The following is a 24865-nucleotide window of genomic DNA, read 5'->3' as shown; positions in this document are numbered from 1 at the left end:
AGAGTATTAGGGAAGGTTTCTGGCTGTAACAACCATAGCACAAAATGTCCACTGGAAACCAAAGGACAGCACATTGCTCATCACAGAGAGCAGGGTTCCCCTTGAAAGCCTCCTATCCCCACACCCAGAGAATGGGCTGCATGGAGAGCAGACTCAGGAAAGGGTTTGGGGAGAACACGGGTGTGGGGGGGAGGAGAGAGATTGAAATTGAGGTGAGGAAAGGAAGGAGGGAGGATTGAGAAAAGGGGGAACAGGAGAAACACAGGAAGGGGACGGGGGAGAGAAAGAACTGGGGTAGAAGCAGGAACTGGAGAAGGAAAGAGAGAGAAGAGAGGAAGGAGAAGAAGAAAAACCAAAAGAATCACGGAGGGAAGGTGGGAGCAGCCCCCAGCGACTGCGATAAAGAAACCCCAGAGCTGGGAATGAACTCCGCAGTCATGGCCCCTGGAATCAATATGCACCTCTGAGAGGTGAAACACTGATGGGGGGCAGGAGGGTCAGATTGCACCCTTCAGCCTAGCCCCCCTCCATGCACCATGTGACCTAAACCAGCTCCCCACATCTGCCTGGAATCAGGGCCTCAGCCTGCAAGCCCCAGCAGCCTCTCTCGCTCCCCCTTTCCCCGCACACTGCCCCCTAGGTCAAGTGGCTGCAACACGGCTGTTAGCCCATCCTGGGTCTTTGTCCCAGCCCTGCAGCCAGCCAGCCATGGGCCCTGCATAATCCAGCAGGTTTTGGTCATTGCCTGACTGCTGCGTATGATCTGCATGCTCTGGTCCTCTTTGACTCCTGGCAACCAGCAAGCAAGAAGTGGCCATGAGCCACGAGGCTCCTATCATGGCTCTAAATCACGTGCTTGACCCCCTGGGTCCTTTACTGCCGTGACAGGTTGTTAGACACTGCAATGGCCCATGCTGTCTGTTCCCTGCTGCACACGTAGGAGGGGTAAACTAAAGGGCTCTGTCCCCTTTAAGGGATTTGGCGCGCTTTGTGCTAATCTGATCAGTGTCATTACAAATGTCCCGCCACGCCAGTAAAGTTTCATTCATTTCAACCGGGGATGTAGTTAGGGCTCTTGGTGCCTTGTCCAATCCAGGATCAGTATGCTAATAGAGTATATGGCCACGCCCCTGTGTGTATTGCAGTCCCCTTGCGGCTGGCTTTTTTCGCGGGTTTTTCCTTGCACTAGCAATGGGGGAAGGCATGATGTGTGTGAAGAGGGGAGTTCGGGCTCCCCCCTCAGCTAATGCACAGAGAGGGGGAGATGGAGCAGGGACCTGACCTGCAAGGAGTGCTGCAGCCATGGAGTCCCTGGACGAGGTAAGCTGTGATCTTCCTAGGTAGCAGTGGCTTATGAAACTGACTCCCAACCCCCTGCTCTGCAAAGGGGGACATGGGCTTGGGTGGAGACCAGAGGTTATTTGGGAGACCCTGATATTGCAGCAGCCCTATTGTTGTTTTTACAGCCCCCAAAGGTGGGCTAAAGGGCCTCCCAGGACACATGAATGATGTACTATTATTTGCAGATTTAATAATTTTATTAAGATGATGTTGAAGTAAAAAGAAAACGGTACAGAGTTTAAACATAGAAGTTTCTGGTTATCAGGGAATAAGGTACAGATTATCAAGGGGTGCGAAATTCGGTTTAGGAACAGATGGTGTAAGGAATACATAATCTGCAATCTCTCCGATTGGGGGTAAAAGTTTAACGGGTCAAAGTACAGACATTGAGATATGGGGGTATATTATTCATATAATGGCTATGTTCAGGTGTGGAGTATAATGAGTGGATACGGTGACGAGGATGGATTTACCCTCATTTGGTGGGATTTAATGTTCAGTGATTTATGGCTCCCAGCAGAACAGAATCCCATTGTGCTCGGTGCTGTATCTGTGTGTAGTAAGAGACTGTCTCTGCCCTGAAGAGCTGTGCTAGGTGCTGTAGAGACTGTTAGGCTATAGATATTCAGGCCTGTCTGTAAAGGCCTATACTCTAAGAATTTAGGTGTATTCTTATCACTTGGCTAGTTATAGAGGTATAAAAGAAAGAATCAAAATCATTGTCTGCCGGTGTAAGGGCCTTCTCTTACTGTGACAGTTTGTGGCCCTGTGCTTAGGCTAAGGCCTTTGGCTAAGCAGCAGAGGCAGCCATAAGCTGGGAAGCGAACGGTCACCTCCTCACATTCCAAACTAGTCACACTGAAATAAGGTGCTATTCGGCTGTTAGGAATACAATCCTGTCCTGATAGTGCCTATCACCTCCAGAGAAAGGGAAGTGCCTAGAAAATGTAAAAGGAAACTTAGTTTGATAGCATCCTGTCTGGCAAGAACTCACTTATCAATAGCTGGGATGTGAAATCCTCACTTCTGTATTGTTTTGTCATTATAGTTCCCACTTTGCTATTGTTTGTCTGTATAATCTCTGTCTGGTTCTGTGATTGTTTCTGTCTGCTGTATAATTAATTTTGCTGGGTGTAAACTAATTAAGGTGGTGGGATATAATTGGGTACATAATCATGTTACAATATGTTAGGATTGGTTAGTTAAATTTCAGGAAAATGATTGGTTAAGGTATAGCAAAGCAGAACTCAAGTTTTACTATATAGTCTGCAGTCAATCAGGAAGTAGGTGGGCGGGGGTGGGTATGCGGGTGAGGGAAATGGGAATGGGGGTAAGAAAATTGCAATCATGTTTTGCTAAAGGGGGAGATGGGAACAGGGAATGGGAGTAAGGAAGTTGGAATCATGTTTGGCTAAGGGCAGGAATGGGAACAGGGACACAGGTGTAAGGCTCTGTGGTGTCAGAGCTGGGAAGGAGGATACTAAGGAAGGAAACTGGAATCATGCTTGCTGGAAGTTCACCCCAATAAACATCGAATTGTTTGCACCTTTGGACTTCGGGTATTGTTGCTCTCTGTTCATGCGAGAAGGACCAGGGAAGTAAGTGGGTGAAGGAATAAGCCCCCTAACAGAGACACTTAGTTAGAACTGCATGGTCTCTACCCTGAAGCTGGTATGATCCAGTTTCACATGTGTCACCAGTCAAGGGATGAACAAAATACCTGAAAGGAGGATAGGTGTGTTACTGCCTCAGTTTCCATAGATACAGGGTTTTTAGGTCTACTTCTGAGTCCTCAGCTTGCCTAATCCCTATGGTATATCACAGCCCCCGTGCATGAAATGCAGCCACCCCTGGGCTGGGACAGCTGGCAATAGCCATGCAGCAAGGTTGCCCAGGGATTGCTTGCCAAGTACTGAAATATAACTGCCTCTGGGGTTGGGTGCAGCAGCTGGTTGACAGCCATATAGTAACAATGCGCAGCGATCGCTCGTCCAGTGCTGAAATGCAGCCATCTCTGGGGTGGGACTCATCAAATGTTTAAATGTATATCAACGTTTTTGCAAAAATGTTTAGTTGCATTTTTTCACTTAGAACAAACTCAGGTTTTGGGTGAAAGGGGGTGGAGGCATGGAAGAGAGTATGTAGTGAACAAAAGATTGATTTTAAAAGTGTCAGAACAATATTGTGAAACCAGGAAATTCCTATAGTCTTGACAATCTTTCACGAAAAACCCTTGCATTCCAAAAATAGTCCCTTTTCTACAGACAATCCTTCCTTTTGAAAAGATTTTCAACCATGTCTAGAAATCGCTCCCAGGTCAGTGTCTCTCTGAGTGTGGAGTGCACTCATTTGCCCTCCCCTTCCCCTGGGGATGTGTATGAAGCACTCGTTAGAGGGGTACAGAAGAGGTATAAATAAAGATGATTGGGTCTTTAGGAATACACATGTGGAGGGTGTGGGGGGAGAGAAACATAGAATATCAGGGTTGGAAGGGACCTCAGGAGGTCATCTAGTCCAACCCCCTGCTCAAAGCAGGACCAATCCCCAATTAAATCATCCCAGCCAGAGCTTTGTCAAGCCTGACCTTAAAAACTTCCAAGGAAGGAGATTCCACCACCTCCCTAGGTAACGCATTCCAGTGTTTCACCACCCTCCTAGTGAAAAAGTTTTTCCTAATATCCAACCTAAACCTCTCCCACTGCAACTTGAGACCATTACTCCTCGTTCTGTCATCTGCTACCACTGAGAACAGTCTAGAGCTATCCTCTTTGGAACCCCCTTTCAGGTAGTTGAAAGCAGCTATCAAATCCCCCCCCTCATTCTTCTCTTTCGTAGACTAAACATCCCCAGTTCCCTCAGCCTCTCCTCATAACTCATGTGTTCCAGTCCCCTAAACATTTTTGTTGCCCTCCGCTGGACTCTTTCCAATTTTTCCACATCCTTCTTGTAGTGTGGGGCCCAAAACTGGACACAGTACTCCAGATGAGGCCTCACCAGTGTCGAATAGAGGGGAACGATCACGTCCCTCGATCTGCTGGCAATGATCCTACTTAGACAGCCCAAAACGCTGTTAGCCTTCTTGGCAACAAGGGCACACTGCTGACTCATATCCAGCTTCTCGTCCACTGTAACCCCTAGGTCCTTTTCCGCAGAACTGCTGCCGAGCCATTCGGTCCCTAGTCTGTAGCAGTGCATGGGATTCTTCCGTCCTAAGTGCAGGACTCTGCACTTGTCCTTGTTGAACCTCATTGGATTTCTTTTGGCCCAATCCTCCAATTTGTCTAGGTCCCTCTGTATCCTATCCCTACCCTCCAGCGTATCTACCTCTCCTCCCAGTTTAGTGTCATCTGCAAACTTGCTGAGGGTGCAATCCACGCCATTCTCCAGATCATTTATGAAGATATTGAACAAAACCGGCCCCAGGACCGACCCTTGGGGCACTCCACTTGATACCGGCTGCCAGCTAGACATGGAGCCATTGATCACTACCCGTTGAGCCCGACAATCTAGCCAGCTTTCTATCCATCTTATAGTCCATTCGTCCAGCCCATACTTCTTTAACTTGCTGGCAAGAATACTGTGGGAGACTGTGTCAAAAGCTTTGCTAAAGTCAAGAAACAACACGTCCACTGCTTTCCCTTCATCCACAGAGCCAGTTATCTCGTCATAGAAGGCAATTAGATTAGTCAGGCATGACTTGCCCTTGGTGAATCCATGCTGACTGTTCCTGATCACTTTCCTCTCCTCTAAGTGCTTCAGAATTGATTCCTTGAGGACCTGCTCCATGATTTTTCCGGGGACTGAGGTGAGGCTGACCGGCCTGTAGTTCCCAGGATCCTCCTTCTTCTCTTTTTTAAAGATGGGCACTACATTAGCCTTTTTCCAGTCATCCGGGACCTCCCCCGATCGCCACGAGTTTTCAAAGATAATGGCCAATGGCTCTGCAATCACATCCACCAACTCCTTTAGCACTCTTGGATGCAATGCATCCGGCCCCATGGACTTGTGCTCGTCCAGCTTTTCTAAATAGTCCCTAACCACTTCTTTCTCCACAGAGGGCTGGTCACCTCCTCCCCATGCTGTGCTGCCCAGTGCAGCAGTCTGGGAGCTGAACTTGTTCGGGAAGACAGAGGCAAAAAAAGCATTGAGTACATTAGCTTTTTCCACATCCTCTGTCACTAGGTTGCCTCCCCCATTCAGTAAGGGGCCCACACTGTCCTTGACCTTCTTCTTGTTGCTAACATACCTGTAGAAACCCTTCTTGTTACTCATAACATCCCTTGCTAGCTGCAACTCCAGGTGTGATTTGGCCTTCCTGATTTCACTCCTGCATGCCCGAGCAATATTTTTATACTCATCCCTGATCATTTGTCCAATCTTCCACTTCTTGTAAGCTTCTTTTTTGTATTTAAGATCAGCAAGGATTTCACTGTGAAGCCAAGTTGGTCACCTGCCATATTTACTATTCTTTCTACACATCGGGATGGTTTGTCCCTGTAACCTCAATAAGGATTCTTTAAAATATAGCCAGCTCTGCTGGACTCCTTTCCCCCTCATGTTATTCTCCCAGGGGATCTTGCCCATCAGGGATTGATTGTATTGTCCTGAAGCAGTGCACAGCTTCCAAAGATTTGGTGAATGCTTCTCTGGGGGAAGCAGTGACACTGACGACACTGCAGAGTGCTGTCAGTTGCACAAGGATAAAATGGAGAAATGTTGTGTGTGTTTAACCTCTTTCAATCAGTGGGCTCTTAAAGGTTGCAAATAATGTCTAGCTCAACCAGAAGTTAGGGGCTTGAGGTAGGAGTCTCCCAGGCATGGTCTTCACTGCAAAAGTGTGTTTACACGGAGATAGCTAACTTGCTGTAAAATCCTCGTGGAGACAAGGCACCGGTGGCTTTAACCTCTGTGTCACTTGTCCAGGTAAATTCCAGGCGGAGCGTATAGCATTCCTGGCCTAGCTACATCAAGGTAAAAGACACCTCTCCCTCACCTCTACTAGTACTCTACATTGAGTTAGCCAGCTGAGTGTAAACACATACTTTTTGAGCTGGGAGGTTGATTTTTTTGTTTTGTTTTGCTGCTTTTTGGTGGTGGTGGGGGAGGGCACTGAAGCCATAATAGTGACATTCTCTAGCCTGTGTTATTTGTATTACTGTAGCACATAGGAGCCCCAGTCATGGATCAGGACCCGATTGTGCTAGGTGCTGTACAAAATAGTACAAAAGGCAGTCCCTGCCCCAAAGAGTTGACAATCTAAGTATAAGACAAGAGACAGATGGAGACAGACAGACAGGGGAGTGGAAGGAAATAATGAGACTGTATTGGTCGGTACGATAGGCAGTGGTCTCAGCACCCCAGGAGACAGGCTGTTGAATTTTTGGTAGACCTCAGGGCAAAGAAGAGCTTTGATTTGGGAATTGGAGATGGATAATGAGGTAGGTTTGCAAATGTTTAAGGGGCTCTCCTCCCGAGCATGAAGGGCATGTGGCAGAAAGCACGAATGGGGTTGTCTGAAAATTTAACAAGTGGGTGTTGCTGGCAGCATGGACCAATTGGAGGTGGGAGTCAACACCTTGGTAGAGTGAATGAGAGATGTCAGGTTGGGAGAGGACAGTACCTGAAGGGCCTTGAAAGCGAAGACAAGCAGCTTCTGTTTGATGCAATAGAGAAGGGGGAGCCAGTGGAGGGATGCAAAGAGGGGTGACATGGTGAAAGCAGTGGACTAGGAGAATGATCTTTGCAGCTTGCAGCAATATTCTGAATGGATCTGAGCTGGGCAAGAGGGAGAAGAGAAACATGTGGCGGTAACTGAGATGTGATATGATCAGAGCCTCGATGGGAATTTTAGCTGTGTGGATGGAGAGGAAAGGCTGTATCTTAGAGATGTTATGCAGGAAAACTCCACAAGACTTAAGCACAGCCCTGGATGTGAGGACCTAGAGCAGAGGTGGGCAAAGTACGGCCCGCGGGCCACATCCGGCCTGCGGGACTGTCCTGCCCAGCCCCTGAACTCCCGGCAGGGGAGGCTAGCCCCCGGTCCCTCCCCTGCTGTCCCCCTGCAGCCTCACCTCACTGTGCCACCAGCGCTCTGGCCCGCTGCTCCTACCGGGCAGCGTGGCTGCGAGCTCCTGCTGCTCTGAGTAGCGTGGTAAGGGGGTGGGGGGGGTTGGATAAGGGGCAGTCAGGGGACGGGGCAGTTGGATGGGGTGGAGTTTCTGGGGTGGGCGGTCAGGGGATGGGGAACGGGGGGGTTGGATAGGTGTGGGAATCCGGGTGGGGGCTGTCAGGGAGCAGGGGTGTGGATAGGGGTCGGGGCACTCAGGGGACAGGGGTTGGTTAGGGGATGGGGTCCCAGAGGGGGCGGTTAGGGATGGGGGTCAGTCAGGGGGTGGGAAGTGGGAGGGGCCGGATAGGGGGTGGGGGGCCAGGCTACTTGGGGAGTCACAGCCTTCCCTACCCAGTCCCCCATGCCGTTTTGCAACCCCAATGTGGCCCTTGGGCCAAAAAGTTTGCCCACCCCTGACCTAGAGAGAGGTGTGAGTGGAAGATGACAGGTTATGGGCCTGAGTGACAGGCAGGATGCTGGTGTTGTCCACAGCAATGGAGAAAGGAGGCAATAGAGAGGGCTTGGACAGGAGGGGAGAGATAGAGAGCTCTGCTCTAGCCATGTTGGGCTTGAGCTGACAGCTAGGTAGGCACAAGGAGATGTCCCAGAGACAGGCTGAGGTGTTCATTTGGCCAGCAGGAGATGGGGCTGGTGCAGAGAGGCAAATGGGTGAGTTGTCAGCATGGAGAGGGGAGTTGAATTTGTGTTTACAGAGGAGACAACCCAGAGAGGAGGGGCAGAGGGAGAAGAGAACAGAAGAGGGAGGCTGGCCATAAACCATGTCACATTTACTGGTGTTTTGTTTTGTTTTTCAAGACCTCCCCCTTCCTTGTAACACATTGTTACACCGCAACAAACCAGTAAGGACCCTCCCCGCCCCATGTGTTTATACACTATTTGGTCAGCCCCAGGGGACCAAGGACAGAGCCTGTGGAAGGGCCCCGGAGAGCTGGCAGGAGGGGGAAGCAGCGATCAGAGGGGTCGGGGGAGCAGGGGAGGGCAGAGGGAGGACAAGGTTTCAGGAGGAGGGCTGGCAGGGCGGGCAGGCCAGGGAGGGCGAGGACTGAGCCCCGATTGGAGCTTTGCCCGGGGCCGGGCGGGACGCCGCTCGGGCACCAGGCCAGCCAGGGAGAGGGGGGAAGGTTTGTGGGGAGCGGAGCGGCCGGGAGTCCAGGGGTTAAATGGAGGCGGGGCTGAGGGCGGGGATCGGCCGCTGTTGTGACACCCGGGCACGGACGTTTCCGCTGCTCAGACCCAGGTGGAAACGAAGCCGGTCGCTCTTCGGTCGCTCTGTGGCTGCGAACTCACCCGGCGGGATCCGGCTGCGAGCCCGCCTGGCTGGTGGGACCCTAGCTCCTTCCCCCGCCTGCGGCGCCGGGCGCTGTTCCCGCGGGTGAGACACGCTCCGGGTCCCAGGGGTCCCTGCCCGGGGCGCGGGTGGGTGGGTGGATGCTGCTGGCTGCTCGGCGGTGGCTCGCTCGCTGCGCGGCGGGGTTTGCGGGCTGGTTCCAGCCACTGCCGGGCTGGGGCGAGGGGGGACCGCGGGCCCGAATGCGGGGGGGGGGCTCGGGCGGGAGCCCGGAGGGGGAGGGGCTGGGGACCGAATGGGGGGCGGGGCTCGGGCTCAGGGCTGGGGACCGAATGGGGGGCGGGGCTCGGGCTCAGGGCTGGGGACCGAATGGGGAGAGGGAGGGGCCGGGGCTGGGGACCGAATGGGGAGGGGGCTGGCCGGGGACCGGAGGGCTCGCCGGGCCCGAAGGGGTGGCGGGGCTCGGGGCTGGGGACCGCATGGGGGGCGGGGCTCCGAATGGGGGCCGAGCTCGGGCGGGGGCTGGGGACCAAATGGGGGCGGTGCCTGGGGACCGCATGGGGGGAGGGCAGCGCGGCGGCGGGGGCCGGTCCTTGGCCGAAGGGCGGGGATTCTGGGCCAAAGGGGGGCGATTTGGGGGGCAGGGCCCGGGCCGAAGGGCGGTCGGGAGAGCCCCCCCCGGAAGGGAAAGGAGGGGCTGGGCAGAGGAGCTCAGGACGCTGGTTCAAGTCCTGCCCTTCAAGGAGGGGGCTGGGCCAGGGACAGGGCTGTTTTGAGCCCCATCCCCTCCCCTTCTGATATCCAACTCACACTTACTTCTAGGAGGATTGTGTGTGTGAGGAGGGTCTTCTCCCCCACCCCCCAGCTGGGTGCCTGTCACGGGTGGGCGGGGCCTGTAGCAGATCAGGTCTCTGAGGCCCTGGGGGGCGGAGGGGCCGATGGGAGTTAAGGGGGTTTAATCATCATGGCACCACCTCTGGCAGGGGGTTGGGCTGCTGGGCAGGCAACCAGAAACCACAAATTGCCTCCCCCATCTCTGACCTGTCCTGCTGGGTCCGTCTTGGTTTCAGATCGGCTGGAGAGTCTGGAGCAGGGACAGGGAGCCAGAGCCAGGGCCTCTGCCTCGGCTTTGCTGCTGCCAAATCGGACCCACTCAGACCGAGAGGAGCCAACCCCAGCCCAGCACCTGCAGCAGCATCTGTGGCCTGAGTGTCGCTGAGAGAGACGATGGGGCCAGCAGCTGGGGCTGCTGAGAGCGAAGAGCCGCCGCAGGAGTTGTGTGTTAACGGCAATGGACACCGGGAGACTGGAGGGAACCCAGGTAATGGAGCATCTCTGCCTGGGAGCAGGCTGGAGAGAGACACTGAGACTGCCCGGGGTGCTGGAAGGGGGCATGGCCCTCCCACTTTTTGTCACTGGCCCCGCCCCTCCCCCTCCTCTTCCCCCTGAGGTCCCCCCCACCCCGCCTCTGGCTGGCAGCTGGGAGTCCAGGCAGTTGCAGGGAGCCGTGGATGACCCTCCACTTGCCTGGGGTGGGGGGCCGAGAGCAGCCCCTGCTCTGTATCCCTCCCCCCAGGCTCCCTGCCCAGAGCAGGGGGAGGGTCTGTAGTTCCCCACAGCTGCGGCTCTTACTATGGCCCGGCTGCTGCTCTGAGGCCCTGCTACCCAGCCAGAGCCGGATCTTGGTAACAGCCCCAGGGCAGCTCTGGGGAGCCATGGACCCTCCATCTGCCCTTGGGGGTAGGAGGGTCTGCCTGACCCTCCGGGCTCCTCTCGCAGAGCGTCTGAGGGAAGGAGCAATCGACAGAACGGGGCATGTCCCAGGGCAGCTCCAGCCCCGGTGCTGTCAGTGAGCCGTGTCCTCCCAGCCCTGCCTGACGGGTCTTTCTGTTTCAGACCCTCCTTGTAACTGCCAGAAAAGTCTGACCTGTGGAGCTGTGGTTGCACTGATGGTTGTATCCTCTGCTTTGATCGCTGCCATCAGTGCTCTGGCAGGTGAGTTCCCAGCTTCCCCCCGGCTCCCTTCCCCTCCAGCTACGATCTCCGTGCAGCCCATTCCCCGGGACCTACCACGCTCACTCTCTGCTCCCGGCCTGTCTGGCTTGTGCCCCTGGGACAGAGGATTCCTGGGGGATGTTCCTCCCCGACCCTCCTCCTGCTCCCTCCCAGACCCCTGCACCTGGGCACTCTCTGTGTCGGGACGATCTGACTGACATTAGCCCCCCAGCCCATCTCTGAGCACTTTGGGTCCAAGTCACCTTTGCTACGTGCCGTGAAGCAGTCCCTGACCAGGGTGTCCAGTGGGACAGGGTGCAGTGCAACCCTGAGCCCTTTGCCTTCCCTGGGTTGCTCTGAGGTTACCAGCCTGGCCTTCCTGGATCTTCAGGTCACGCCTGTGGCCGGGCGGCAGGTGCTGCTGTGTTATTGAAAGGAGCTGTAGAGCTCAGTCTAGACCCCTCCATCAGCGCAGTGTGGAAACCCCCCAGTCGCTGAGCTTGGCCAGGAAGGGTCCCTTAGCACCATTCACTCCCCCGGGCTGCCCAAACAGCGTGTGCTCATGCAGAGGGCATCTGTTTGCTGTGAACATGAACCCTGCTGTATCCCCCCGTTGTCTGGGGCAGGGGGTGCTGGAGACTGTCGGGGGTGGGATTTCTCTGTTGCCCTGGGATCTGATCACTGGGCCCTAGGAGGGTTTAGCAGCTGGCAGAGGGGATTGAATCCAGGAGGTGTTTGGCCTGATGTAACTGCGTCACTGTGATTATACTGGTGCAGATTGCTCTGATACAGATGGGCCCTGAATCCCAGCTCCCTGCTGTAATGGCAGGCTGTTGCAATGGGCAGCATTGGCTCTCTCTGTGTAAGGTGGGAATCTGTGAGCTTAGGGTTGGTTACACACCTGCAGGTGCAGGGAGCTCTGCAGAACATGTGGCATCTGACCTGGAGATGGATGGTGGAGACAGCCTGTGCCATCAACTGTTAGTCACTGACTTCTCTGCTCAGTTCAGTAGGGGAGGGGTGTGGGCTACCGTGCACTGGACAGTTAAATCTACAGGGTCAGACATGCCTTGTGCGTGAGGTGAACACATGCTCGTTTTCTGATCCCCGCTGCCACGTTTCCTAACTCTTCCTGACTTAGAGTGTCTGTTCCTCGCTGAGTGCCAGCAACATGGGAAAGCTTGAAAACCAGCTACCGAGTTACTGTGGTGCAAACAAAAGTGATATGCTCAAAAGTGTCTGGAGGGGTTTGAGTCCGACTCCTCTCAACTAGACAGGCCTTTCAAATCCTCTTTGGTCTCACTTATGGGTGACCCCACTGCTGCTCTGTCATGGCTCTGAAAGGGTTACACTGCCATGAGGGCTTCCAGAACGTGCCTTTCTTGCTGCTGTGTTTGGGGAAAGAAAAGTCTGCAGGTAGGAGGTGAATTAAATTCCATCATTCCTGGCCCACAGTGCAACAGGTCACTTCCCGTGGCTGTGGTGTCTGGCGCCCCCTTGTGGCTTTCATGTCGCTGAGTGAAAGTTCCCACGTTCTTCTCAGTTGTCCACCGGCTGTTTGTTGCGAGGTTGAACGTCCAGCTGTTGATCTTGTGCCTGGGGTGAAATGCTCTGAGCTGTGTCAGTCCCTCCCAGGCTGGGAGTGTCCCTGGAATCCTTCTTGCCAGGCAAATTTACTGTGACAAACGTCTGTCTCCGTCCCCCTGCGTCTGATTGCCGTGGACCAGCCCCAGCTGGGGGTCCCAGCAGGCTTGGCAAGCCGGTCAATTGACTGCCTGTTTGGCCGCAGTCAAATGCTCCAGCAAGAGCCCTGGGGGCAGGAGGCAGCCTGCCTTTCGGATTGCGTCTGGGAGCCTCGCTGGTGTTTTTCAGAACTTGGTTTCAGTGTTTCGCCTTTGCTTTCTGAGTTAAAATAACTCAGTGAAGTACATTTTTTTAAAAAAATTCGGTAGATCCATATCAAGCTAAAGCTACTGGAGACAATGACGTCTTGCTCTTTTTTGTTACTGTTCTGATAAATTGGTATTTTAAAATATCTGACCACTATCTGACACATTTGACTGGTCAATTGACCAATTTTTGTACCAGTCAAATGCCCAATTCTAGGTGCAACTCTTACCCTCCATGTGACTGTCTCATTCTCAGTGCTGGCATCTAAGCTTTCATCAGCTGATCTGTGCCCCCCTGCTGGACCCTCGTGCCCGGACGGCTGGATGGGATACCGAGGGAAATGCTACTATTTCTCAGAGACGGAAGGGAGCTGGACCGACAGCCAGAGCCGCTGCTCTGCACCGGGGGCCTCCCTGGCTGGGATCGACAGCGAGCAGGAAATGGTGAGAGACTCTCGAATTGCCAGACACTGATCTTGGCTCAGCGGCGGCCGCTGCAGTAGGACCTGGGCTCTGCCCCGTGGGGCGAGGAGCAGCTCTGAGCCCTCCTGTGCTGGGAGGCCGGAGTGAATGAACTTCCAGCTGCTGAACGCCAGCCCTGGCTGGGCCCAGGGCCCTACTGTCTGTGTGTGATCACAGGGATTGCCCATTCTCCACTGCCCCCCTCCCCAAATAGGGAGACAGCTCCTGTCTAGGGCAGGGCTGGCTCAGGCGTCTCCTGGCTGCGGGAGTGGGACGGAGAACCCAGCCAGTGCTCCTGTTGTGGGGACGGGAAAGGAGCAGCCAGCTGAGGGGGGGGGCGGAGGGGATCCTCTCACATTGACCCCTCCCACTTCAGCTTGACTCGCTCCCTCCTCCTGCCTTGCTGTAGTGAGTGGGGGCTGCTCTGTGAGAAGAGACGTCTCTGCAGAGAGCTCAGACTCAGCAGCTGCCCCCAGCCCAGGGCGACTTGGGGTGCGGGTGACTGGGAGCACCGGGGTGGGGCTGCTCTGTACCGGGGGAGGATTAATACTGCCTGGGTAATCTTGTACTTTGGAAAAAGGAGGGGAAACACCCCCCCCCCCCGGCCGAAAATAAACTGAGCACCCTTCGATATGGGGGAAGGGATAGCTCAGTGTTTTGAGCATTGGCCTGCTAAACCCAGGGTTGTGAGTTCAGTTCTTGAGGGGGCCATTTAGGGATATGGGGCAAACATCTGTTGGATGATTTAAATGGGGATGGGACTAGAAGATCTCCTGAGGTCCCTTCCAACCCTGATATTCTATGAATATGCGACTGGGATTCTCTGCAGCACAGAGCCCTGGAGGGGCGGTGCGGGGAGCACCGGAGCTGGGGCTGATACCTGCTGTCGCTCGGCTTTCTTTAAGGCGTTCCTGCTGCGCCATAAGGATTTTCGTGACCACTGGATCGGCCTCCGGAGGGAGCAGGGTCAGGCCTGGAAATGGGCCAACGGCACCGAATTCAAGGACCTGTGAGTCTCTCTCCCCCTCTGGACTAGTTCCCTGGGCCTGGGGATGCTGGTGTCTGAGCTGTTTGAGTTCAGGGAGATCCACCATTCAGCGCTGGTGAAACAACCAGCCCCGGCCCTGGTCCGTTCGCGTCCTGCGTGTATCGGAGAGCGACGGGAGCCGGCGTGTCCCTGAGCTCTCAGCTCCTCCCCGCAGCACGGTGCTGGGCCGGAGACAGAGCCCGCCACAGCCAGAGGGGCCCTCGCAGCGCGCTGGGATTTCAGCTGGGACACTCGCTGTTCTCCCCCAGCCCTCTTCCGCAAGGTCCCTGGGGTGTCTGACCCCCCCCCCCCCCCCCCCCGGGGAAAGGAGGCAGCAGGGAGCTCAGGTTAACAGTGGCTGCTGGAGAGGGCAGCATGCCGAGCACTGCATGGCAGGTGCAGGTCCCGCTGGGGATTGCAGCCGGCAGGTTTGAGTGACTTGGCTGGTGAGGCCTCTGAATCCGCAGCAAGGCACCGATGTTAAAGGAGCCTGCGGTTCACAGGTGCTGGACGCCCGGGGCTCCCACTGGAACGGGGTACAGCAGTGATGGCTGCCCAGCCAACACCCCGCGATGGGTTTCAGTGGGCTTCAAGTGTGATCACAAAACCTTGAGCCCGGAGCAGGGTTTGAACCCCGGAATTCAGCGCTAGAAGCATGAGCCTCTGCCATAGGAGCGAAAGAATCCACTTCTTTAACTGAAAACCCCCCCTGATTGATAAAGCTCTTACGCAGGCCAGCCATTAGAAGGGGGTGGAGACCCTCCACTTCCCTGGTCTGGGTTAGTTCAGTACTTTGAAAACTCAGGCTGTTATGGCGCTGGGTCAGGGCTCCCCAATGGACAGTCCCCATTCTGCTGTATTGGACCCAACCTTTGGATCCCACCTGCTTCCAACCTCACGGGGTCTGAATAGCCACCAGACACTGTCCCGAGTGCGGGCCATTGTGGCCCTCTCCTGGGGTACAGACTCCCTGTCTGGTTCCCTCCTTAGGATGTGGGACCCTGCAGATCAGCTGCTGTAAGACCCAAAACCAGGTCTGAACCCTCCCAAACCTCCCGAGAGGCATGTTGTCCCTAGAGCTCCACCCTCCGCTCCAGATGAACTCTGGGAGGGACACGTGAGGGTTACAAACAAGGCACACATGCTTTCACAAAGGAACTTCTTCAACGCTCTCTTTTTTTTTCCCCCATCCCCAATGGAAAGCTCAAGAGTTGTAGATCAATGGAAAAGGAAACCCCTGAATGCAATTTCCTCTTTCGGTGTCATCTTGGTTCTGCTCTGTGTGTTTCAAGGAGGCGAGATCCCTCCTGCCCCCCGCTTTTCCTGCTCGGTCTGTCTGGTGATGGTCTTGTTAGAGGACCGGTCCCTTTTGACAATCAGTCTAAGAAATTCTCTCCATCCTGCTGGGGACTTTCCATTCTCCAGCACCCCTGTGGGCTGCTCAGCCCAGAGGGTCACGAACAGTCAGCGGTTCTGCAAAGCCCCCTCTGTCCTGAGCTCTGCTCCTGAGGGGCTGGGAGAGTAGCTGCTCCGCACTCAGGCCTGCACTGTGGAGAACGGCTCCCCTGGCTGGGACCGGTGTGAAATGCCCGGCCTCTGCCTGACTGCAGCTCCCTGGCTTCTGTGTTGCAGGTTTCAGATAAGAGGAGGAGGTGACTGCGCGTATCTGAACGACGAGAAAGGGGTCAGCAGCTCACGGTGCTACATGGAAAGACGGTGGATCTGTAGCAAACCTGAGGTGTATGTGATGGGAAAAGAGACTGCACTGGAAGGGGGCTCGAAATGAGACTCCTAGAAGTGACACTGATCCAACTCACACCTACTTGAACGAGCCAAGTCCCCATTCGTCAGCCTGACCAGGATCTCAAAATCAGGCAGTGGGGCCCTCAAGCATTAAGTGTGTCTCGTTTAAACTGTGGATTCTTCGTATGTGCCTTCTGCTCTTGAACCTTTAAACTCAGGGTCACATTGTCAAGCTTTTCTCTGCAGCTGAGAGGGAGTGATCTCATGAGAAGGAGTCTCAGCCACACGCTGGGGAAATGAGAGAAGGGAAGGCCTTGTTCGTTTAGACTCCAGAACAGCATTTCTCAAATGCAGCCACCAGCTGATTGTTTTGCAGCCACAAGAGCCTCCAAAGTGCCCCAAGAATCGCTGAGATGTTAAGTAATAAAGGTGCCTTCTAAATGCCATAAATCCCCCTGCGCGCTCCCTTTTACATAGCACCATGCCGGCAGAGCTGAGCTACATCGGTGTGGTTTTCTTTCAAGTCACAAAGTGTATTCTTTGGCTAAGAACATAAGAACGGCCAGACTGGGTCAGAGCAAAGGTCCATCCAGCCCAGTATCCTGTCTGCCGACAGCGGCCAACACCAGGTGCCCCAGAGGGAGTGAACCTAACAGGCAATGATCAAGTGATCTCTCTCCTGCCATCCATCTCCACCCTCTGACAAACAGAGGCTAGGGACACCATTCCTTACCCATCCTGGCTAATAGCCATTCATGGACTTAACCTCCATGAGTTTATCCAGTTCTCTTTTAAACCCTGTTATAGTCCTAGCCTTCACAACCTCCTCAGGCAAGGAGTTCCACAGGTTGACTGTGCGCTGTGTGAAGAAGAACTTCCTTTTATTTGTTTTAAACCTGGTGCCCATTAATTTCATTTGGTGGCCCCTAGTTCTTGTGTTATGGGAGCAAGTAAATAGCTTTGCCTTAGTCACTTTCTCCGCACCACTCATGATTTTATAGACCGCTAACCACTGTGTTTACATCTCATGTTACTGGAGCTCTGTAAGTGGCTATGGGCCATCTCACTGCGTGCTGTTTGGGTAGGTTGCGATTGTTCATGGGCGGGGAGGTGAAAGTTAAAAATGTGACTGGGTATCAGAAAGTATTTCAAATAATCTAGTGCCAGAAAATGTCCTTGAATGTGACAGCAGGTGGCTCCTCTGGGACCTTCTGCGAAGAAAAGCAAAACATAGAAAGAAAAAGGAACACTTCAGCACCAGGGGGAAAGGCAGTTTCCTGTGTTTCTGAAGCCACCCGATTCTGTTTCTGAGCAAGTTGCAGTGTGAGAGAGAAATTCATCAAATTGAAATGTATGTCGTGCAACGTCCCTACAGCACTCGTGCAAGGGAAGTTGAACCAAATTACCACGGTGAGTTTCAGAGGCGCAAGCTGTTAAATGATGCAAAAACCAAGCTGAAAAGACAACAGCAACGGCTCAGATTTTGTTGTTACTATTATCATTATTATTACTGGGCTAGGTTGATCGGGTTTTTTTGTCTGTGAAAGAAATTTTGGACAGTTTGGCAGATACATTCTCTCATTATTATTTGGACTTCTCTTATGTAAAGCATTTTTAAATTTAGTTCAGAATTGTTGTACAGCCGTCCACCTTTGACCAAAAAAGCAAAAGAACAACAACAAAGACAAGACTGTGCAAAGCACTGGTTTGTTCTGTGTTTAGGTCCAGCAAAGATAGGACACAACCGTACGTTATATTTACTATTGAGTCTGCAAAAAATCCCTGTGTAATAATGCACATGTAATTTATTTATTTGTTTTTCCTACAGTTAGTTAAGTATTGTCAGAGCCGCATGCTGAGGCTGCTAAAAATTTGAGAGAACCCCGGCTCTAGAAAGTGTGAGGATTTTGTTTTCTATGTAACCATTACTTTCCAGTATTTATTCACTCTCGCTTGCATCTCTGTTCTTTGATAATAAACTCATTCCTGTTTTCTGTATATCTAAGTGCTGTGTTCTCAATAGAGTGGTTGGACTGAATTGAATCTTACAAGCTGCTGTGGACCGCGCCTGTGGGATTAGAGTCTCAGTTCTGCATGTGCTCAGTGGAACGGGCTGAGCACTCCCGAGGGACGCTCAGAGGCTTTGGGGGTGTCTATCGCTAACCTGCGCACAGAGAGCGAGGCCTGCAGGTGGCTGGAAGGTCAGGCTTGCGCTGCCAGGGGTGGTGGTTTGAGAGAGCTGACCCATGGCAGGCCTGGACAAGGCTCCCCCAAAGGTGCCTCGTATGCCTGCTATGAATCGCTCAAACGGGCACACGTCCCCGGCTCATTCCACCCCTGCACCCCCCAGGTACAACCCGCACAAGGCATTCTGCCAGGGGTGAGGAGAACACGTGAGCTTCTGCCCTTCTGTCCCATTCCTGCTGCTTGCCCGGAGCTAGGCTGCCTGCGATGGGTTTTCAGTGTTTGCTACTTTCAGGGGGTTTAGCGTGTGAGTGGCTGCGGGAGGGGAAAAGAGAGTCAGAAAGTTGTATCCCGAGGGTTTAGGGAAGCATCAACCTCCACAGTCCCACGAAAGCCGTGGCAAATAACGTATGTGAGGCGGTGCAGGGTGGTAGTTCAGATTCCACCACGTATGTCAGCCTGCAATGCAAGGATGGGGGTGCACCAGACGTCTTTATTTTCCTTCCTCGCCTGGACCCAACCCCAGTGATGATAGGGGGGATTTCTGGTTGGCTGTACCGGGCCTGCTACCCAGCAGGGTCTTGAGCCCACTCCCGGTGAAAATTCTCACCCTTCGTCTCACAAATAGGGTGCAGGCCATAGTGGGGTTGGCATTATCACCGCTCACCACAGGGCCCTGGGCAGCAGATGGTTCAGAGACTCAGTTGGTTTTAAGAGCCATGGCAGGAGAGGGGAGGTAGGAGCCCCTTAAAACTATATTGGGCACAGACAGGCTCTTGAGAAGTTTGATTTGCCCCAGGGCCCTGTCCTCACTCTGCCCCTTCCCCCAAGGCCTCACCCTCTTCCTGCGCCCAAGGAGTCACCACCCACAGCGGGTGTGTAAGACTAAGTGACGCGTGTGTGTGTGACACAGAGAGAGAGAGAGGGGTGAGATAATTTCTGTATTGATAAACGCAAAAGTTCAAAATGAGTCGGGCCTCAAAACTGTGAGACCCGCTTAAAAATCATGAGACTTAAAATACTAAATGCAGAGTTTTTTATTTCCTGGTTTGTGAGCCTTTGGCGGTCATGGTTTCTAGCATGCTCTGCAAGGGTTAAAGACTTCGTTTTGTCCCCTCTCCCTAAGAAAACCATGAGAACTGAGATTCTGGCCTGCTCACAGGACTCTAGGAGCTGGGGCTTTAAGAAAAACACCAGATATCATGAGCCATAAAAGGGGAGAACGGGGAGTGAGTTACAGCTGGTTTAGAGAAAGTGCAACTCCCTAGAAGTCAGAAGGAAGCGGGCGAGGAACTGCGTGTTGGAGGTGTATCTGAGGCCCGCGGCCTCCTGGTGTCATGTGGATTATACTCTGCCTCTGCCTCCCAGCTCTGGGTCACCTAACCTGGAGGGGAGGGAAGCCCAACTCCAACGGAACAGGGTCGAGCAAGAGAACTTTTGTGATGGTTGGGTGGGTGCAAGACAGGAAATCCCTTTGCAAAGGATTCGTTTGCTCCTCTCCGTGCTCTGCTTTGCAGTGCAGATCTCCTGTGCTCCTTTCCTTTGTGGTTAACTCTCCCCTTCAGGCAGAGGTGAGAACTTTTAATAGAAGTCAGGGTATTTTTGTTCTACCACACAGACTCCGTGCTGGTGAGGGGGAAAGTGTTGCCTAGTAGATGTGCCCCCCCCGGGGTGTTTAGTTTTCTCAGATTACTGGCTGGGGGCTCGAGCCGGTTCTGTTTTGAGTTGTTAAGGGGAACCCCTGGATACTAAACCGCACCCTTGTTGATGCCGACACCACCTGGAAGAGGGGTTACGTAACTACAGGCCAAATCCTTTGCCCAGAGCAAAATTTTCCCTCAAAAAAAGTTGAACACATGTCAACCTGTTGTGAAATATACCAGGGAACCCCCCCTCCCCACATTTCTCCCCAAGTCCAGCCTCAGCCCCCCCCCCCCCCCACGAGACCCATAAGAGGATCTGTACAGGGACGGACAAGCTGAACCCGCCAGGGCTCGGCTCAGCGGGGTCAGTGCCCAGAGATCCTCACTGGTCACAGTCTCTCCTGAGCACCCTGCCCCAGTATCGACCAAGGCCATATCTTGGGGTGGGGGTACTCTTCTGGGGGCAGCTCCTATGGCCCAGCCAGTGTGGAAGCAGGAAGAGTAGTGTTGTCCCCAGAGGGGGCCAGCAGGGCCAGGGCAGAAAAGGGTGTACAGTTCCAGGGGGCGGCAGGGGGGCCCAGGCCCAGGTGAGTTCAGTTTCAACAGCCGGAGGTGGTGGTGCAGGGTACGGGGAGACTGAGGCACATGTGCCGGGCTGGGCTACCTAGACTCAGAGCCCTCGGTATAAACAGAGAGACTCAGCCTAAGCAATTGCTTGGGGCCCCCAGCAGTTCAAGGGGGGGCCCCAGTCCCTTTTCTTATTATAAGAACTTGTCTGTTTTATTATTGGGGGAGGGGCCAAAAGGCAACTTGTGGGGAGGGAGAGGAAGGGATGGGGTGGGTCAGAGCCTCTCCGCAAGCTGGAGAGAGAGAGAGACACCCCGCCCCAGCGCCTGTCTTCCCACTTCCACATTGTAAGGTGGGGGGGGGAGGAGCGAGGGGGCGGGGCCTCAGGGGAAAGGGTGGTGCAGGGGGCAGTGCCCCAGTTCGGGCGCCAGTGGTCCCATCCCCCCCCCCCCCAACACACACACTTTTAGGTACTTCCACTGCCCCGGAAAGCCGAGTGTGGGGGGACTGGGCTGTCGCCCCTCCGCAGCCAGCTGCTGCACACAGGGCCCGCCGGGGAGGGGCTGCGGCTCGCCGGGAAGCCGAGCCCGGGCAGCGATAGGGCTGCTGCTGCCGCCCCTCCCCAGCCAGGCTCTGCCCAGCAGCTGGCTATGGCTGCTTGCTCCCTGCCTGGGGCCTGGCTGCCCGGTCTCTGTGGCGCAAGTGGTTAGCGCATTTGGCTGTTAACAGAAAAGTTGGTGGTTCGACCCCACCCAGGGACGCGGACCTCCTTTGGGAGGGTAGGGATAGCTCAGTGGTTTGAGCATTGGCCTGCTAAACCCAAGCTTGTGAGTTCAATCCTTGAGTGGGCCATTTGGGATCTGGGGCAAAAAGTGGGGATTGGTCCTGCTTTGAGCAGGGGGTTGGACAAGATGAGGGGCTGAGGTCCCTTCCCACCCTGATAGTCTATGACCAAGGGGAGGGGCGGAGCAGCAGGACGACACAGCCCTGCCCCTCCCACCCACATGTCCGGAAGACGCGCCTTATAAGGTATTGTTCGTCACTTTGGGCCGGTTTCCCCGACAGTCTGTAGCGGGGGTGGTCAAATTACGGGCCAGGGGACCCTCCTGCCCGGCCCCTGAGCTGCTGGCCCGGGAGACTCGCCCACTTCCCTGCAGCCTCAGGCCAGGCGCTCTCCCCGGCAGCTGGCTACGCTGCGCTGAGCCTCGTCGTGGGGGGCGGCTCCATCCCGCTCCCCGATGCGCCTGATATGGATCATTCCCTGTCGGTATTCCGGGATCTCGCGGCGTATTTAAGGAGGACACCCCGCCCAGCCCGAGCCATAAGCCCGGGAGGCAGCGGCGCAAGAGCGGGGAGCGCTGCGGGATCCTGACCGGCTGGAGCCTCTGCTCTTCGCCCGCTCCCCGGGGGCAGACAGCTGGGTGCGTTTCCCTTCGGTGTTGCTGACCTGCCCGGCTGAGCGGGGCTGCAGCCGCGGGACCCTCTCCCCGAGCCTGGCGGCTCCCGGCGGGGCAGCCCGTCCCCTCGCTGCTCCCTCTGCCTGCCAGCCGGGTTCGCTCTGAGCCCGCTCCCCGGGGGGGCTCTGGCTCCAGGGGACACGAGCCTGGGCGAGCTGCGAGCCGGGCTCCAGGCGCCGGCTGCCCGCGGAGCGATCGGGGGCTGGGGGTCTCCGCCAGCAGGTGAGGAGGGGCTGGTGTTGTGCACGGATCGGGGAGGGGGCGAGCAGGGAGGTGCCGGGTGGGGCGGGGGGGGGGGAGAAGAGCTGGGTGGGTGCATCGATCACACTGGGGAACCCGGGTCTATTGGGGAGGGGGCTGTGCGCTGACCAGATGGGGGAGGGGTCGGGCGGAGTCTATTGGGGAGGGGGCTGTGCGCTGACCAGATTGGGGAGGGGGCTGTGCTCTGATCGGGTGGGGGTATTGGGGAGGGGGCTGTGCGCTGACCAGATGGAAGGAGGGTTAAGGGGGGCAAAATAGGCGGGTAACCTGCAGGAGCTGAAGTTGCCTCCCGAGACAAGAACCCCGCTGCTGGGCAGCAAATCACGAGCGCGGATCGTTTTGGGGGGGGGGGGGGGGAATGATTTTTACCTGCAGTGAGGAAGACTTCTCCGCTGGTCCCCAGGGCAGACTCCGTTTCTTTGTCTTTTAACGGATGGGCCAAAGTGTCCTAACGCCCCCTCTGAACTGCCCCCTTGGCAGCGTCGCGTGTCTCAGCCCACCGTGTGGGGGGGTCCGGGGCTGACCCTCACTTGGGGTCCCAAGCGAGCCCTGGGGACGAGGCGCTGAAGGACGGGATCTTGGTGGAGGGCAGCTAAAGGGATTTTATTCTAGCAAAGCGCCAGCTCCCTGCCTAAAGCACCGATCTCCTGCCTGCTCTGAAATCCACCTGCTGACTTGGAGCCTTGACAGTTTGTGTGCCTGGGGGGGGGGGGGGGCACAGGGCCATTTGGACAAGGGATTTCTGAGATCCCCTCCTCCCCCGAACAAAGCCCCCAACCAGCTGAAGTTGACCGGCTTTCCATACAGCCAGGGCTGCTGAGGTCACTGCACCAGGATTTTAAATGCATCCGATGCAGTGAGCTGCAGCTCCTGAAAGCTTATGCTCAGATAAATGTGTTCGTCTCTAAGGTGCCACAAGTCCTCCTGGTCTGTTTTTAGACGGCTGAGAGTTCTCCCAGCAGAGTGCAGGGCGTCCCCCAGCCCTTCGGGGGCGATCAAATGAGCACGTTATGAACCGCTTTGATTCGAGGTTGGCCGGCTGCTCAGCCGGTGTGAGACTCACAGGCCAAGCAGATCACGCTGTGCCCGTGCAGGGAGAGAGGGGAAGGAGCTTGAAAGCTAGTTATGACCCTGGGGGGAATGGTCCAGCCATTGAACCGCAGGGGGCACCATGAATTCATGCAGGACAGGTCCATCCATGGCTATGAGCCAAGATGGGCAGGGATGGTGTCCCTAGCCTCTGCCAGACGCTGGGAATGGGCAAGAGGGGTTGGATCACTTGATGATTCCCTGCTCTGTTCATTCCCTCTGGGGCACCTGGCACTGGCCACTGTCGGAAGACAGGACACTGGGCTGGATGGACCTTTGGGCTGACCCAGTGTGGCAGGTCTTATGCTCTTAGGAGTTCAAATCCAAGCCTTGATAGGAAATCTGTATCTTAAAAAAAGGAGGCATCTTGCTCTAATCTGCCTCTCTCCAAGGGTTTTTATTATTATTATTATTTATTTTGGGGAAACTTAATCCAAATACAGCAGAATACTCAGAAGGAGCTAACCCTGTCTTTGAAATGACAATGAATTCCACATGCAAATGCTTGCTGGGAGCGGAGGGTGAGAAGGACGGAAGAGTGGCTGGGAATAGGGGCAGAGAGGGGTTGAGGTTGGGGGCTAGGTGGGGTGGGGCACTGAGAAGGGAGGAGTGTGGGAGAGGGATGGGAACTGGGGGAGAATAGGAGCAGGGGTGTGTGGGCCGTGATCTGGCACCTCCCAGCCCATATATGGCTGACACCCCCATGGGATCTGGGAACTGGAAGGCCTTGGCCTGTCCTTGAGGGGTCTGAGCCTGTTTCCCTAAAACTTCCCATGTGTGCCTGTCCATTGTGCGAGTGCCAGGATCTGGGGGAGGGGGGAGGACCCTGGCCAACTCTGTAGTTCTGACCCCACCCTCTGTGCCCTCCATCCTCATGTGAGCATGGTTCTGGGGGGCCATTGCTTTTGAGGGAGGGTCCTGAGCCCCCCTCATGTGAGCTGGGCTCTGTGGGTCCCTGCCCCTCGGGGGGTGTCTGAGCACCTCTTCCTGCACCCCCTGTGAGCCAGTATGTGGGGAAGTCCTACCACTGCAGGTGTGGAGCGGAGAACAGGCATACTGGGAGCGTGCACCAAGAACACACCGCTGACACCAGGGTGAGGAGTTGAGTCCGGGCATGCTTGGTGCATATCCCAGGCTCTCCAGCAATGGGGATGAGAATATCCACGGCCATGAATGGAGCAGTTCCAGAATATCGAGTTCAGCAAATCTCAAACACCTAAAAGCCAGGAAATACAGGTACGTGCCCAGGTAGCTGTAACTCCGCCCTCTGAGTGATGTCCCAACAGGTCCATCATACCCTCACACTCGGCCTTTTCACTGTCATGGGCAGGAGCTACCTCCGCTTTCCCAGTGCTCCAACACTAAGCATAATCCCTGCACAATACTGCACATGTGAAATGTACCAACCACTTCCCACTCACTCACTGGATACCATCTAACCTTGGACTTTCCCTTACCCACCATTCAACCCACAGACTGCTCTGGCATCCCACCTCACTGCTGCCAATCCCCATGGAAAGACCCCCCAGTGCCTTGCTACTGAGACAAGATACACAAGTTTGCAACAAAATGAGGCAGACTGGCTCCTCAAGGTACAACGCTTCCTGCACTTTGATGGGGTGGGGGCAACCCCTGGTTTCCTTGTAGCCCAGTCACAGTTTGGACACTCCTCAAACTAATGCCTATCACCTCTCTCGACCTGCCCCACCCTTCAGTACAGCTACAGGTCCCACAGTGAGTGCAGCCGCTGCACATGCCGATAATCCCAGTGCCTATTGCCTGCTCCAGG

The 24865-nt window shown here is 55.1% G+C and overlaps 1 protein-coding gene and 1 non-coding gene across 3 annotated transcripts; both read left to right on the top strand.

Moving 5' to 3' along the window:
* The first annotated feature begins 1182 nt into the window (after positions 1-1182).
* LOC141998553 (C-type lectin domain family 2 member B-like) lies at positions 1183-17755 on the top strand. 2 transcript variants are annotated; one of them, XM_074971420.1, is made up of 6 exons: positions 1183-1320; positions 9830-10080; positions 10656-10754; positions 12900-13087; positions 14011-14114; positions 15765-17755. In XM_074971420.1, exons 2-6 carry the CDS (start codon positions 9987-9989, stop codon positions 15916-15918), a joined length of 639 nt encoding a protein of 212 aa, XP_074827521.1. In that variant the 5' UTR covers positions 1183-1320; positions 9830-9986; the 3' UTR covers positions 15919-17755. The 2 variants fall into 2 exon arrangements, with proteins under 2 accessions (XP_074827521.1, XP_074827522.1); XM_074971421.1 differs by lacking the exon at positions 1183-1320 and adding an exon at positions 8703-8843.
* Positions 17756-20956: 3201 nt separating this feature from the next.
* TRNAN-GUU (transfer RNA asparagine (anticodon GUU)) lies at positions 20957-21030 on the top strand. The gene has a single exon. It is a non-coding gene; the product is annotated as a tRNA-Asn (tRNA).
* Positions 21031-24865: the final 3835 nt, after the last annotated feature.

The sequence above is a fragment of the Natator depressus genome, chromosome 14 (genome assembly GCF_965152275.1).
Source record: "Natator depressus isolate rNatDep1 chromosome 14, rNatDep2.hap1, whole genome shotgun sequence".
In the NCBI taxonomy this organism is placed as follows: domain Eukaryota; kingdom Metazoa; phylum Chordata; order Testudines; family Cheloniidae; genus Natator; species Natator depressus.
Note: the sequence above shows the minus strand (reverse complement) of the source record. Positions and strands in the feature narration are given on the sequence as shown.